At 46.2% G+C, this 13,685-nt stretch overlaps 1 protein-coding gene across 1 annotated transcript in view; it reads right to left on the reverse strand.

Moving 5' to 3' along the window:
* GOLGB1 (golgin B1) overlaps positions 1-13,685 on the reverse strand; it is a 39,709-nt gene that overhangs the window by 20,702 nt on the left and 5,322 nt on the right. Inside the window, exons 4-12 of the mRNA XM_085233418.1 lie at positions 13,176-13,328; positions 12,322-12,474; positions 10,720-10,878; positions 8,163-8,285; positions 7,601-7,714; positions 4,512-4,920; positions 3,246-3,310; positions 1,267-1,357; positions 169-236 (exon numbers count right to left, since the gene is read on the reverse strand). Of these exons, the coding sequence (XP_085089544.1) occupies positions 169-236; positions 1,267-1,357; positions 3,246-3,310; positions 4,512-4,920; positions 7,601-7,714; positions 8,163-8,285; positions 10,720-10,878; positions 12,322-12,474; positions 13,176-13,328 (1,335 nt within the window). The remainder of the gene's footprint in view (positions 1-168; positions 237-1,266; positions 1,358-3,245; positions 3,311-4,511; positions 4,921-7,600; positions 7,715-8,162; positions 8,286-10,719; positions 10,879-12,321; positions 12,475-13,175; positions 13,329-13,685) is intronic.

Raw genomic sequence — 13,685 nt, forward strand, 5'->3', positions numbered from 1 at the left:
TTCCACCCCCAAATACAGATGACAAAAGAAGAACGATCAAATCCTTGCTGGAAAGCATGGATCATCACTCTGCAAATAGGTCAGCACCTTGTGCTGCAAAGGCTAAGTTACCATATCCATGTATGCGTACAATATTGAAAAGTAAATAGCAGTGGGTGAAATTTGTACCTCAGGTAGGACCGAAGTGTCACCAGAAGGCTTTTGCCCTTCAGAATTCACCACCTCTCCTGACACACCTAGAGATAAAATGTACATGTCACCATCAGCAAATCAGATGCACAGTAGACAACTGGAAAGAAAATCCCTGGGTCTGGAGATCCTCCAAATTCCCAGGTAGGAAATACAAGAGTTTGAGCAATGCACTTGGTCCAGGTATCCCCAAGCTCTGCAGATGCAAAACATCCTGTATTTACTGCATGCTGACATCACCTAAGTCTACATCACGTGTAACTGCAACAGAATAATGAAGAGACATAGACAGAGTGAACTAATACGCTTTTACTCTTCCAAAAAGAACAAAATTTATTCATGAACCCTGTAGTTCCACCCCTTCTTTGAGAAAATAATGTTTCTCTACAAGCTAACAGTTCTGTTTTATTTCCAGAAGACTTAAGCTCAAAACTCACAGGTTTTACAGGTGGTACAAGATGGTTCTTTTCTTGTTAATAAAGAAAAAATAAAGAAAATTATTAAGTGCATTAAGAAACCAAGGCTGTAAACTCAAGCCATTTAACGTTAGGAATCACCAGAGTTTACAGCTGCTCATTCAGTTTCACTTTTGCTATTCTATATACATTTATATTAAAAGCATACGCATCCAAGCAATTAAGTAAACAATCATCTCTTCACGCAGTGCAAGAGGGCAGAGATTTGAGCACTTAAATAGGGCATTCCTGATTTTTAGAATTTGGAACGTGGGGGAGGGATGTTTGGTAACACCTGAGGCTAAAAAATCTTATTAGCTCTCAGACAGGAACTCCTCAGTACTTCATCTTAAATCTATTCTGCTCATCAGAATAGACTTAACTACTCAACAGCCTCTGCATCTGCAGTCTCCTTCAAAACCTTCTCCCTTCTCATCTTACCTACTACTTTCTGTTCATGTATTCTCACCTGCCTGCCTTCGTATTTTCTCTTCCACCTTCTCCGTATCTTATCTCCTCTACATCTTTAGATTTTGACTTCAAAGCTCTTCTTTCCAAATCACTTTGGACTTTTCCTGGCAGTGCAATGTTGAGGTCAGCATGCTTTATTCTGTGCCCTTACCTCCAGACGCAGCAGAGCAGTCTATGCAAGAGGCTGAATCTTCCAGAATCTGCACGTCTTGCATTTTCTCCTCGGATCCACCGTTCTCGTTCTATCAGTGGGAGAAAGCACACTTAGTCTTAAGCTACAGCCTTTGCAGCAGCAAAGCTGCTGTTCAACCAAGCGTAGAGCAAAAACTGGCAATCACTACTTCAGACCCAACTCTGATGCCTAATGGAAATAAAAGGTGGTTTAGTTATGATCCTAAGCAAGAGACAGGGATATATCTCAGCAAATTAGGACATCAGTTCAGATTTAGGATGTTTTCCATTCTGAAAAGCCCACTTCCTGCTCTCCTGGCAGTAGCTGGACACCTGCTGGCTGACAGGAAGCCACAGGTGAAGTCTTTATTTTGTCTTTCTTATGCATCCAGCTTTAAAAGAGTCTAGAAATAAAAAATCCACTCCCACTTCAACTGGAAAAACAATTTTTTAATTTTTTTTTTATTTATTTTTTTTTTTTTAAGTTAAGACTGAAAACAATGAATAGAAGTAACTTTTGCTGTTAACTATCTGGAAAGTAAGCACAGAGGGTCACCCAGTCAGACAAGGGCCATCTCCAGTCCCATGTTTTGGAGCACTTTTGCCACTGCCAGCTGAAATGGAACATACAGGATGCACCAAAACAATTTGTGCACACAACCCAAACCCTTGTATTGGGCTTGAGTTCACAGGTGTTTTGGGCTGAAGTAATAGGTCAGGGGCACAAGTGGCAGTACAGAGCTGTCCAAACATGAACGCTACGTAAAAGCTATTTATGTGGACTATACAGTTATTTTACCTACATGTCTGGTGTTGAAATGGACACTTCCAGCACTGGATTCACAGACTGATTTTCAATACCGCTTTGGTCAAGGTGAATCACATGCTAAAGCACTGTTCTCTCCACTGCCTCTAAAGGGGCTCTAGGAAGTAGCTGACAGGCTTACATCTGCCCTTGGAAAGACCATGAGCACACAGACATTTATGTGTGTGTGTGAACCTGCTGGACCACCAGCTTACACCCCAACGCCAGGCTCGGGGTAAAGCAGGATGTACTGACTCTGCACTTGCAAGCCCCAACTGTCAACTTTTGCCCTGATTACTCCACAGCAACAAACACTTAAGGAACCCATCCTTTGGCATATGCACACGTAACACCTTCCATCCCCATTTTTAAATCAATAGCCAATAAGAAAAGTCAATAAATGTGACACTTCACCTTACGCTGTGCAATCACTGGAGGAGCAGAGGAGCTGGAGTGTTTACACTACCAACTGTCTCTGTGTTGCAGAGGACTGTATTAGATAAGACCCAGCATCACCTTCTCCCCGCTGCTGGCAGATGGGAGCAGAGCAGAGCAGTCTGGAAGGAGCCCAGACCTTGCTCTAAGCTAACAACTCTACAGCTTGGGATGGATACAGAGGCAGCCATCTCCGTCACCTTGCTGATGGAACCTGAAGCAAAGCAGAAGGTATCCAGACCTTCCTGCAATTCTGCACAAAGCTGTTTGTGGTGGAAGCGTACAAAGATACACCATAAGTCTTCTGTTTGACAAAGAGAAGTCAGCGTGCTGCCAGACCCCCCATCGGGGCAGTAGGGACAGGAAGGTTTGAAAGGCATCCTGTAAAGACAGCTAAGCCTTTGGAACTGTGTATCCTGAGAACTCTCTAGTTTAGCCTATGGTTTTGCTGAAGAACTAACTCATAAGAGGTAGAAAATAGCAAGAATATGGATTGGGCGGATGAAGGACACAAGAATTCCAAACAGCAAAGGGAAATGTGGCCTGATAAGAACACAGGACAAGCAGTATTTGGAAGCTATTTCTGTCTTTCGCCATTAATCCAGTTAATAATAACCTTCCAAAGAGGATTGTTAAAAAAGGCCATCACAGCTTAGCTGTTTTAAGGGCAGTCCTTGACCTGTTTTAGTTTTGACTTTTTCCAGCTGCTTAATCATTACCTCTGAATTTTCTGCAACCATTGTAGCTTCCTGCTGAGGCTCCTGGAGAACAAGTTGGGACCTCTCTGAAACATTGAAAAAAAAAAAATACACACATTAAACAATTTATTTGAAAATGAAAAGTCTTATTTAGAAAGCAATACAATATTCTTCCAGGAAGATCAGAGAACAGGACACAGAGCTTACATAGTGAAAATATACCACACTGCCATGGGACAATGTGCTTTTTCCCCCTGAAAAAAAAGAACTACCAAAGCACAATACAGATTTTAAGCACCTTTTAGAAAATAAGATATTACTGTTCTTTTTCCCCTGAGAAAGGAAAATGGGGAGGGACATGACGATCAGTTCTCCCCAGAAACAAGTGATAGGATGCATGGGAACAGCACAAAGCTGCATGGGGGGAGATTCAGACTGAGTATTTGATAGCATTTCTTTACCATGAGGGTGGGCAAACACCAAAGCAGCCTTCCAAGAGTGATGGTTGATGCCCCACCCTCATCAATTCTCAAGAGCCATTTGGATTCCACCTTCAGTAATGAGCTCCAAATTTTTGTTAGCCCTGCCACGTTCAGGCAGCTGCAGTTGATCTTTGTGGCCCCTTCCAAATGAACAACTCTACTTTTTTCTTACCTAGTTTGAAATCATAGGACAGCCAATAGAGTATCAGGATGCTTTTTTTTTTTTTTTTTTTTAATTGCATTTCTTTTAAAACAAAGAAACAAACTTTCTTACAAAGGACAGGGAACAAATTACTGTTGTAGCAGAATACTTCAAATTTCATTGGGATAAAAATGAAATGAGAAAATCAGAGAAGAAGACACTGAAGGGCTACTGTCCAAGTCAAGAATGGCACAAGAATTCAGCTGCTGTTTGAGTCAGCAGGTTTTTATCCTTATATTTCTGAAAACTAGCATACAAACACCACTTAGAATAGGCACAACACTGTACCAATACGATGAGACGACCAGCTTGGTAGCTAAAGGGAGAGAGCAGTATTGTCTGGCTGGCTGGAAAGGCTTTTGATAGTCTCACTCAAAATCCTCAGACAAGCTCCTGAGGCATGGGCTGTGCCAGAGGGCAGCAGTCAGCAAAACTGTGCTACAGAGACCTTCCATTCAACACCACTCCTATCCTCCTGTGCAACTGGGAACTTTGGCACCAAGAGCTCCTTAGGAGCTGGCACAGAAACAAAGCCAAGCAGAAGGCGATCCAGTGATCCTTCAGTTAGTGAGAACCCTTCAGCAAAATGCTGTGCTTACTCACCTTGCAGACTCTGCACTGCTGTGCTGCTTTCAGCAGACAGCACCAGCAGCTGGCCAACCTCCTGCTTCAGCTGCTCGTTCTCGGCTACAAGGGCAGCATAGCTAGATTGGAGCTCTTGTTCAGCTGCCTGAAGACAACTGATCTGTAGATTCTTCTCTTCCATTTCCAGTCTCTGTTTCTGCTCCAAGCCTCTATACCTCTCTAATTCTGCTTGTGCTGCTCTTGCCTCTTCCAGCTGCTCTGAAAGACACTGCACCTCCTCCTGCAAGCGATGGGAGCACAGCTTCCTCTCGGCCACTTCCAGCTCCATCTTCTCTCTCAGATCCTGAGATTCTCTTCTCTCTGCATCCAGCACATCTCTCAGAGAGTTCAGATCCACTGCCATCTTCTGGCACTGATCTCGGAGCACCTGTAAAAGGACATGGAAATTAATTTAACTCAGATCAAAACAGCACCAAAGCAAACTCCCTGAATTGCATCTTAAAATCACCACTATATCTTTTTCAAATATTTTAGCAGAAGGAAATAAACATAACAGGACTCTCAGTTTGTTAGAGAACCTGCCCTGTTTGCAACTTGCAAGGAAATAACGCTGGGAGAAGTAAGAGCTCTCATTGTGAGTATAGAAAAGAAACATATTTATTTAGAGCAAGAGGATAGGACAGGAAAAAGCAGCATAACAGAGGCCATGAATTCTCTTCTAAAGGAAAGAAAGCTTCTCAGGGAGGGAAGGAAACACTACAACAAAAAGAGGGAGAGTTCAACAATGGCAGAGGGCAATTAACAAGCAGAACAAACGAGTGTATGTGAAATTATGTCCAAAAAAAAAAAAAAAAAAGCTAAAACAGGGACCTAGAGGTGACACAGTGCCCCACACTACACCCAGTGGCTCATGGAAGACCTCAACAAGCTGGCAGACACTGAGCAGAGGTTAAAGCCAGCCAGGGAAGAGATGCAGAACCCTAACAGCCATGCCAGAATTCATTCTGCCAAACTTCCTTCTCCTGGGCTATGGGTGCTCAGCAGGGCTCCTGAGGAGCTCCCTTTACTCTGTAGGTAGGAGGAGCATCTTCTGCCTCAGGGGATGGGTGCACCAGGCTCTCCTGCTGACCATACAGTGGGTGTAGGGGGAGTCAAAGGCGCAGAGGAGGAATCTGGGGATGGTGCCACGAATCAGGATGAGCAGCAGTGAGTACTGGGCAGCTCAACGAGGCTCTTCAGCTTTTCTGGGCACTGGGAGGTCCGACCTCAGTGCCTGGTGTGTACAGGGGGACAACAAAAGAGCAACACATAAGAGAGAATAAATCCATTTACGTGTAAATTGCACCCTATCCTGCATCACTCCACCACTGGGGGTGGGCTGTGGGGAGGGGGGAGGAGAGTGCTATACCACAAAAACAATTGGGAAAAAAAAAAAAAGAAAAAAAAAATCAGAGCTCTTCAACCAATATACACAAAAGGAACAAAAAATGGCTTCAAAGCTACACTTCATCCACTAAACATGTAATGCAAACTTTGTGATGATGACAGTAAGGAAAACAAAACACATGCACTATCAAAACGGATCCCCAAGATGAAGATATGTTTCTCTATACGTAGTTTTAAAGATCAAAACCAAGAGAAACTGACTCATTTCAGAGCTACAGAAGCAGTTTGCAGCCATTTGGTCAGAAATGAGTTCTTTCCACTTCTCTCCAAATTTGCAATTAAGCAGCTCACATTTGCTCCAAATTGCTTCAGCTTTCAAAGCCCTCACCAACAAAACGCAGATGATCCAGCCATGTTCTCACAGAGCACATTATAATTAAATACAGGAAGAAGGATCGTAGGGTTACACATTACTGAGGCCAAGGAGACTCAGAATAAAAGCTGATGTATCTCCAGGAAGCACAGTATTGACGTTTGAAGCCTGAATGGACAACGAGCACAGCAGAACAGGACAGCAGCAGAGGTCTCGTCTGCTTATAACTACGAACGATGAGGATTTGATCATGAAATGAGTTTGTAGCACAGCTGTTTGTGTGACTGAAGAGATATCCAGGTGATGCACTGCACCACTGTCCCTGAGGCTGACACAGCAGAGGTCTCCAAAGGGGAGGAGATTCGGAGAAGCTTCGAGATTGGAAACACAAAGGCATTCGTGGTGCATCTGCACGGAAGTGGCTTCCCTTGGTTTAGCTGCAATCACGTTACTTCTTACCACACTACTGTGCAAAATTCGTTTTGCTCATCCTCGTTTGGTACAGTCTCTGTTTTTCTGTTCGTTCTCACATACAGCGGATGCAAGAGTGTCTCTGTAAGATGAAATTGTCATAACTGACAGCGTAGTGGGGGGAAATACAGCAGTGGGAAACAGCAGAGGGGCTGAGCAGCAGAAACACAGAGCGGGACGTGGGGAGGACATAAAGGGATGACAGAAGTGAGGGATGCAACGGAGACCCAAAGGCCATCAGCACTTCACAGAGATTGGCTAAAAAGGCAGTTCTGGAACTGGAGAGAACTGATTTGGGGAGTAACTAAAACGGACAAGGAGCACTCTGTGATGGACTGCACGACATACAGACAACAGCTATGGCATAAAACACACCAAGCAAAGGAAAATCAGATACAGCGTGAACTTGTGGACTAACAAAGAGGTGTAAAACCATCTCAGCAAACATAAAAAATGGCTCTAAGTGGATCCTGGATCGAGGAATGAACCACAAACATCAAATTGTTCCAGTTTGGAGATCCGTGGTGCTGACAGCTCACTGTTTCCCTCATCCTCAACCAGATGGAAGCCATGGAACTTTGGGGGATGGGGGCCCTTAAAGCCAGGAATAGAGGCAGATATCAGGAGATGTGTGCTATATTATTACTGAAACATTCTCTGTGTAGTGATACTCATTTTATTTCCTTTTCTGCTGCAATTAAGTCTGCGCTCTTCTTTGAAAGGAAGGAGTATGTTAATGAACCTGCTGGCTGATTCTGTGCTGCGATCCTTGCGCCAGCAATAAGCTCATCTGGGAACTTCCACAAGCTCTGTCAGTAAAAGCTCCACCAACCACTCAGACACATGGGAGTAAAGCAATAAGCACACAAAAGGGCACCTGCTTTTGTTGTTCAGCCCCACGTAGCTCCTGCTGCAGCAGTTCTACCACCTGCGTCTGTCCCAGCAGAGCTTCTTCTCGCTCCTCCAGCTTCCTCCGAAGCGTAAGCAGGTTCTGTGGGAGAAGGGTCTGTGAGAGTCCCTGAGAAGCCAATGCAGAGGGACCACATCCCCTAAGTTTCATCCACCCACCCACTTCTTGCAACAGTCACTTTAACGGCCCAAATCACTTTGCTCCTATCGCTGTTCATCATGGAACCAAAGCGCAGCAAGGAGAGCTCGCTGCCGTTTCACACATAGGGGATGGCAGCACTACAACTGCTTTCAACAATAACTACACTCCTACCTGCAACAAGGGAAGTCTTACAGCAGCTCAGCAGACTGAAGGGGGAACTCTGGAAGTGTGAAATATCATTCTAAAAGCAAACCAACAGCCCCAAGCCATCAGCTCCCATCTCCTCTCACCCCCGCTCACTTTGCTGAGAACAGCTTTCCCAGTGCATCCTCTGACTCTCAAAATGTATTTTCTCCTCTTCATAACAAGGCGATTATAACAAACATACCTGCTGCACCTCTGCTTCCTGAGCTGCTTTGTCTGCTGTTCTCAGCAACTCAGCTTGGTGCTGGTGAACCTGCTCTTTGAGGAGAGCTTCCTTCTCCTGAATTACTTCCTGCAGGGAGCTCAGCTGCAAACAGAAACCAAAATACAGTACCCAGAGAGCGAAAAGAAACAAGCAAACATAACCCAAGTGTGACAGATGTGCAGGTGTGCTCTCAGCATCAGCACATCACACATGTCTGGCGACGTCTGCAGCCTGGCAACCCTGCGTGGCTTTGGTCAGACAGCAACCCCAGCATCGTAACATACAGACATCAACTAGTGATACTTCAGATCCCATATAGGAAAGAACACATGATAAAACATAAATGATAAAACATAATCACTACATAAGTACGAGCTGGCAAAGCTCCTGATTTTGTATTTGCACTGGATCCTGTCCATTTCACAGATCAGAAGCTAAAAGTGACATCCAGAGCACTAACATCAACCACCCCATAAATGATCACAATAGCAGCAGCTGCTATGTGTTAACAAGCTCATCCTCAGCAAAGCAGAGAGAGGCAACGGTGGGGATGGGAGAAGCTCCAAAATTCACCCCAGAACAGTGATAAAACACCAAAACCCCCCCATGCAAACACCAAAGCACAACAGCAGGCAGGAGCCCAAATCCCAACTCAGAGCAAGGGCTTCCCTGTCCAACCCCATCCAGGGGCTGCTTCCCCACCCCACGCTCAGAGCCACCTCTCTCATTATCCAAGAGGGAGACTCAGTAAGAGAACTCAACTGCTGAGCACCTTTTGCATGAAGTGGTGGATACAGCCGAGGGATAACAGGGTGGGAAGCAGCCAAAGAGTGCTCTGGGATTGCACAGACTGACTGTGGGGTGTTTGGAGGAAGAACCAAAAGCATAGAAGTGCATGGATCTAGGATGTTTGGGAAGGAGCAAGCACAAAATAGATGGCAATGGTATTAAAAAAGCAAGCTGTGTGTAACAGCAGCTGGTGGACACGTCTGTCTGGCCATACCTGCAGCTGATCAGCGCTCTGCCTTATTGAATTGTATTTCTAATTCTTTTTCTTTTCTGTGGGAAACACTTTCTGTCCTCCAAGGGGAAATGGGTCTGAGAGCCTCTCAGAGTCAGGCTGGGGGCCAAAGGGCTCACGTGCCTGTGGTGCTGGCAACTGGAGCAACTGAGAGCGTGCAGCTGAATGCATCACCACCAGCTAACTCCAAGCCAGGCGACACGGTAAGCACAATCACAGAATCCTTAGGAGTTGGAAGGAACCTTTAAAGGCCATCTGCCAACTGCCCTGCAATGCACAGGGACACCACAGCTCCATCAGGCTGCCTAGGGCCTGATCCAGACTGGCCTTGAAAGTCTCCAGGGACAGAGCACCCACCACATCTCTGGGCACTCCGTGCCAGCACCTCACCGCCCTCACTGTGCAGGACTTTTTCCTTATATCCCACCTAAATCTCTTGGAGCTTGAAGCCATTTCCCCTTGTTCTACCACCACAGACCCTGCTCAATTGTCTGTCCCCTTCTTTCCTGCAGCTCCCCTGTAGATACTGACAGGCCACTCTCAGGTCCCCTTGCAGCTTTCTCCTCTCCATGCTGCACAGCCCCAACTCTCAGCCTGTCCTCACAGGAGAGGTGTTCCATCCCTTGGATTATTTTTGTAGCCCTCCTCTGGACACACTCCAACAGGTCTGTGTCTCTCCTGTGCTGAGGACTCCCCATCTGGACTCAGTGCTCCAGGTGAGGTCTCAGTGCAGAGGGGCAGATCCCCTCCCTCAAAAGGGGAAGATGGGGAATAGCACCAAGGGCAAAATCCCACGCAGACTTGGCTGTTGGATGGCCGAGGGAGCTCCAGCTATACCAGAGGGACCACAGCACCTCGGGGGGCTCTAAAAGCAAGACCTGCTTCTGTGCATTTTCACACCTCTGAGTGGGAGACAGCAGGGAGCCAGTTAGCAGAGAGAAGGGCGTGCAGCTGTGTATTATGAGTGTCTGTGTGTATCCACACCTCTCCAAGGAGAGCAGCACAGGGGGCTGTTAGAGGGACCAGGGGGATCCCAGTCATCTCTGTGCACGTGTGCAAGACCAGCAGATCTGTGCCTAAGCGGGAAACAGGACCACAGGCCCCATGGTTTTGCACATCCACATGCCAGGAACTGGGGAGACTGGGGTTCAAGGGTTATTGGGCAGACTGAGTGCCTGAGCACAGCTGCTGGGAGGACCCACGACCTGCTACTGTGTATATTCTCACCATTCTTTCATCCGAGCTAAGAGAGAAAAATGTACTTTGTGTGCTCTCATACAAGTGCTGCACTGTATGGCTGTCTGTGCACACACAGATGCACGCACTGAACACACACAGCTGCCAGGAACAGTGTTCTCAGGATGGACTTTGGGTCCTGGAGCCCAGGTAGTCTGGTTTCTGCCAAGATTGCTGGATTTGGGCACATCCCCACCAGCAGCAGCGTGTCACCAAGAATAAACCTCTCTTGTGAGTTACATCAGAGAAACACAGCTTTTTTTTTTTTTTCTGATGTACCTGTGATGCATATTTGATTTCAGCATCTTTCAGATTCATCTTGGCTAAAGTCAGCTGTTCCTTCAGATCCCGTACAGTCTCTTTCTGCTCCCTGAGCTGCTCTTCCAGACCTTCAGCTTCGTCCCTTTGCTCCTCTCTTGCATTTTGGTTATTCTGACACTGCAAGAAAGAATCAGAAGAAAAAGAAACTTAAGAAAGAAAACTATTGGTATTACTGCCAATTTCAAAAAAAAACAAAAAACCAAACTACTGCACTTGACTTCAAACCATGTGCTTATTTTTTTCTACTTAAAAAAAACCAAACAACTCTTTACTTTTTTTCTTTTTCACTTCATTCCTTTGCCAGTAAAGCCCTTTCACTTCAATAGCTGTGCCACCCTCTTGGTGCCCTCCTTCCTGGCACAGCTCTAAGAGGAAATTACGTTTCTTCTAAGCTTGGCTCAGTGCTGTCACAAACTTACTTAGCATACCTTCAAGACATTTAAGTCATCGACAAAAGCATCAAAGAGATGTGGCCCTAAAACAGAGCCCTGCAGAACCCCTGCAGCCTGATGGAACCCCACCTGTCAGCCAACTGCTCACCCACTACACTGCGGTTTTGGCTTTCACGTGCTGGGTGCTTTGTCCAGAAGGATATTGTGAGAAACAGCCTCAAAGTTATACTGGAATCCAAAAACCAGACACCAACCCTTGGTCAGCTGGGTGGGGATCTCATCTTAAAAGAAGATGCAGTTTGTGAAACAGGGCTTGCCTCTTGTGAACCCATGAACCTTTGACCGATGAATTTGCAGGATTTTCTTGCAGGTGTTTTTCAATTAGTGGCCAGCCCTCACCTAAGAGCTCACATTTTAATATCACTCACGCTCACCTTTTGACTTTCCCTACAATTTTTTTTTCCTCTCCCCAGTGTTTCTAATCACCTTTATCCTCTTCGGTTTAGCGAAGATCACCCCAGTGTGCAGTGACCTCTTTGGGCTTCTATCTCACTCCTCTTGCCAACTCATACAAAGTTTTTCTAAAAAGATGATGCGGTCAGCAGAACAATTTCCAAAGCTCTCATAAATTCAGCAGTGCCTGTGGTAGCTCCTAACCAGCAGTCAGCAGCTCCTTTAACATCCTGGCACGGGACGTTCCTGCCCCTCCTCTTACCCAGGTTCACACAAGCAGTTTGCAGTTCACCACGAAACATTGCAGAGGCACAGGAAGATACAAGGCTTAGAAATACCATCTTACATTTAAGTTACTGCCTTTCAACTACTCCTTCTGTCTTGTATTCCAGCCTACCTCCCCTTTCTTTTGCTGTGCTATCAGAACAGGTAACCTTTGGAAACCTACAGCTCACACACAGATGTGATTTCTGCAAGACCTTACCCATAAGAGAGTACTGAAGATACACAACATGAAACTGACCCATACCCTTGAGGAGATCAAGCTGTGCACCCCAAGGAGGTCTGTAGTACAGAGAAGCCGGACAGATCAGCTTCCTGCAGCAGACATCCTTGCTGGGACTATGAATGTCCTGCTAACAACAGAAAGGTGAGACCTACAACACAGGGCAACCCCAGGCAATCTGCAGAAGCAACATCTTTTAATTCTCCCAACCTTAGCACACACTTGCTCTTCTGGCACGGCCTGTGCAGGCAGCAGAGGGCCCTTCTCTGTCAGCTCCTCGATGCGTTTGTTCAGAGATGCCAGCTTGGCTTTGGCCTGAAGTTTCAGCTTCATCAGCTTTGCATCAGCAGCCTCACGTTCCTCCTGGAAGAGAAGAACACAAACGAGCTGTGCTTAAAATGCCAGTGCTGCCCAACCCTGAAAGCACCATAAAAGCTGCAGTTTTGTCAGCCAGCCTCTTTGCCCAAACCCCCCTCACCACCAATGCTAATTAAAACATTAAAACTTGCTCTGAAGTGCTTTAAACAGCAAAATAGTTGCATGCTTCCGCTCTGCCAGTTTCTCTCCAGCAGATGGACCATTCAAGGGACATCTCCTAGCAGTCAGAACAAGCTAAATTTGACTTCCTCTATAATATGCAGTCCCTCAGCACTTCCTCTCCTGCAGTGCCTTAGGATAAGCAATACATAAATTTGTTTAAATGCCACAAACCACTGGACTGCTGGGAGGCTGCAGCACAGCCTGGCGGGTCCCAAATGCTCTGAACTGGAGGAAAAAAAACCCACTCACATAAAAGATATTAGCATTTATTAGAGCAATGACAACTCCAAATGCACACGGCACGTGGACGCCACGTCTTCACTTTAGAGGCAGCTACACCCAAACAAAGGGCACAGAAGCAAACCCACATCTCTTTGGTTGAGGCCCACTCTTTGGAATCCCAAACCTGGTGCCTTCAGTAGTGCAGGCATCTCAATGGCAGAAGAAAACACAAAGTAGCCTGCGCAGAAAGCTGCCACAGCATTTCACACCTGCTGTTAGGTCCTCGGTAAAAGAGATGATACCTTGAGCACAGTTTCCTTTTGCTGGAGCAGGGCATCCTTCTCTCGGATCAAATCCTTCAGCTGGACAACCAGCTTTTCAGTCTGTGCTAACCGCTCCAACACGTCCTCTGGTGCCTCCTCCATGCCTCCTCCTGCCAGCTCTGAAGGCTCTACCTGAAACAGTGAGATGAGTGCTCTGGAGGAGGAAAGTCCAAACAGACCACAGCACAGATCCAGATGTCACCTTCAGGTCCGCTCCTAAATGCTGCCCTCTTGTTCCTTGCAAACACTGCATGCAGCCTACAGAACTATATGTGTTATGTGAAATAGTGGGAAAAGATCGTTGAGAAAGAGGTGTTGTGGGTGCCCCATTCCTGGAGTCATTCAAGGCCAGGCTGGATGTGGCTCTGGGCAGCCTGGGCTGCTGGTTGGTGGCCCTCCGCATAGCAGGGGGTTGGAACGGGATGATCATTGTGGTCCTTTTCAACCCAGGCCATTCTATGATTCTGTGTATAAGGGGGGGGGGAAGAA

This window comes from Meleagris gallopavo, chromosome 1 (genome assembly GCF_905368555.1).
Source record: "Meleagris gallopavo chromosome 1, MGAL_WU_HG_1.1, whole genome shotgun sequence".
Classification (NCBI taxonomy): Eukaryota; Metazoa; Chordata; class Aves; order Galliformes; family Phasianidae; genus Meleagris; species Meleagris gallopavo.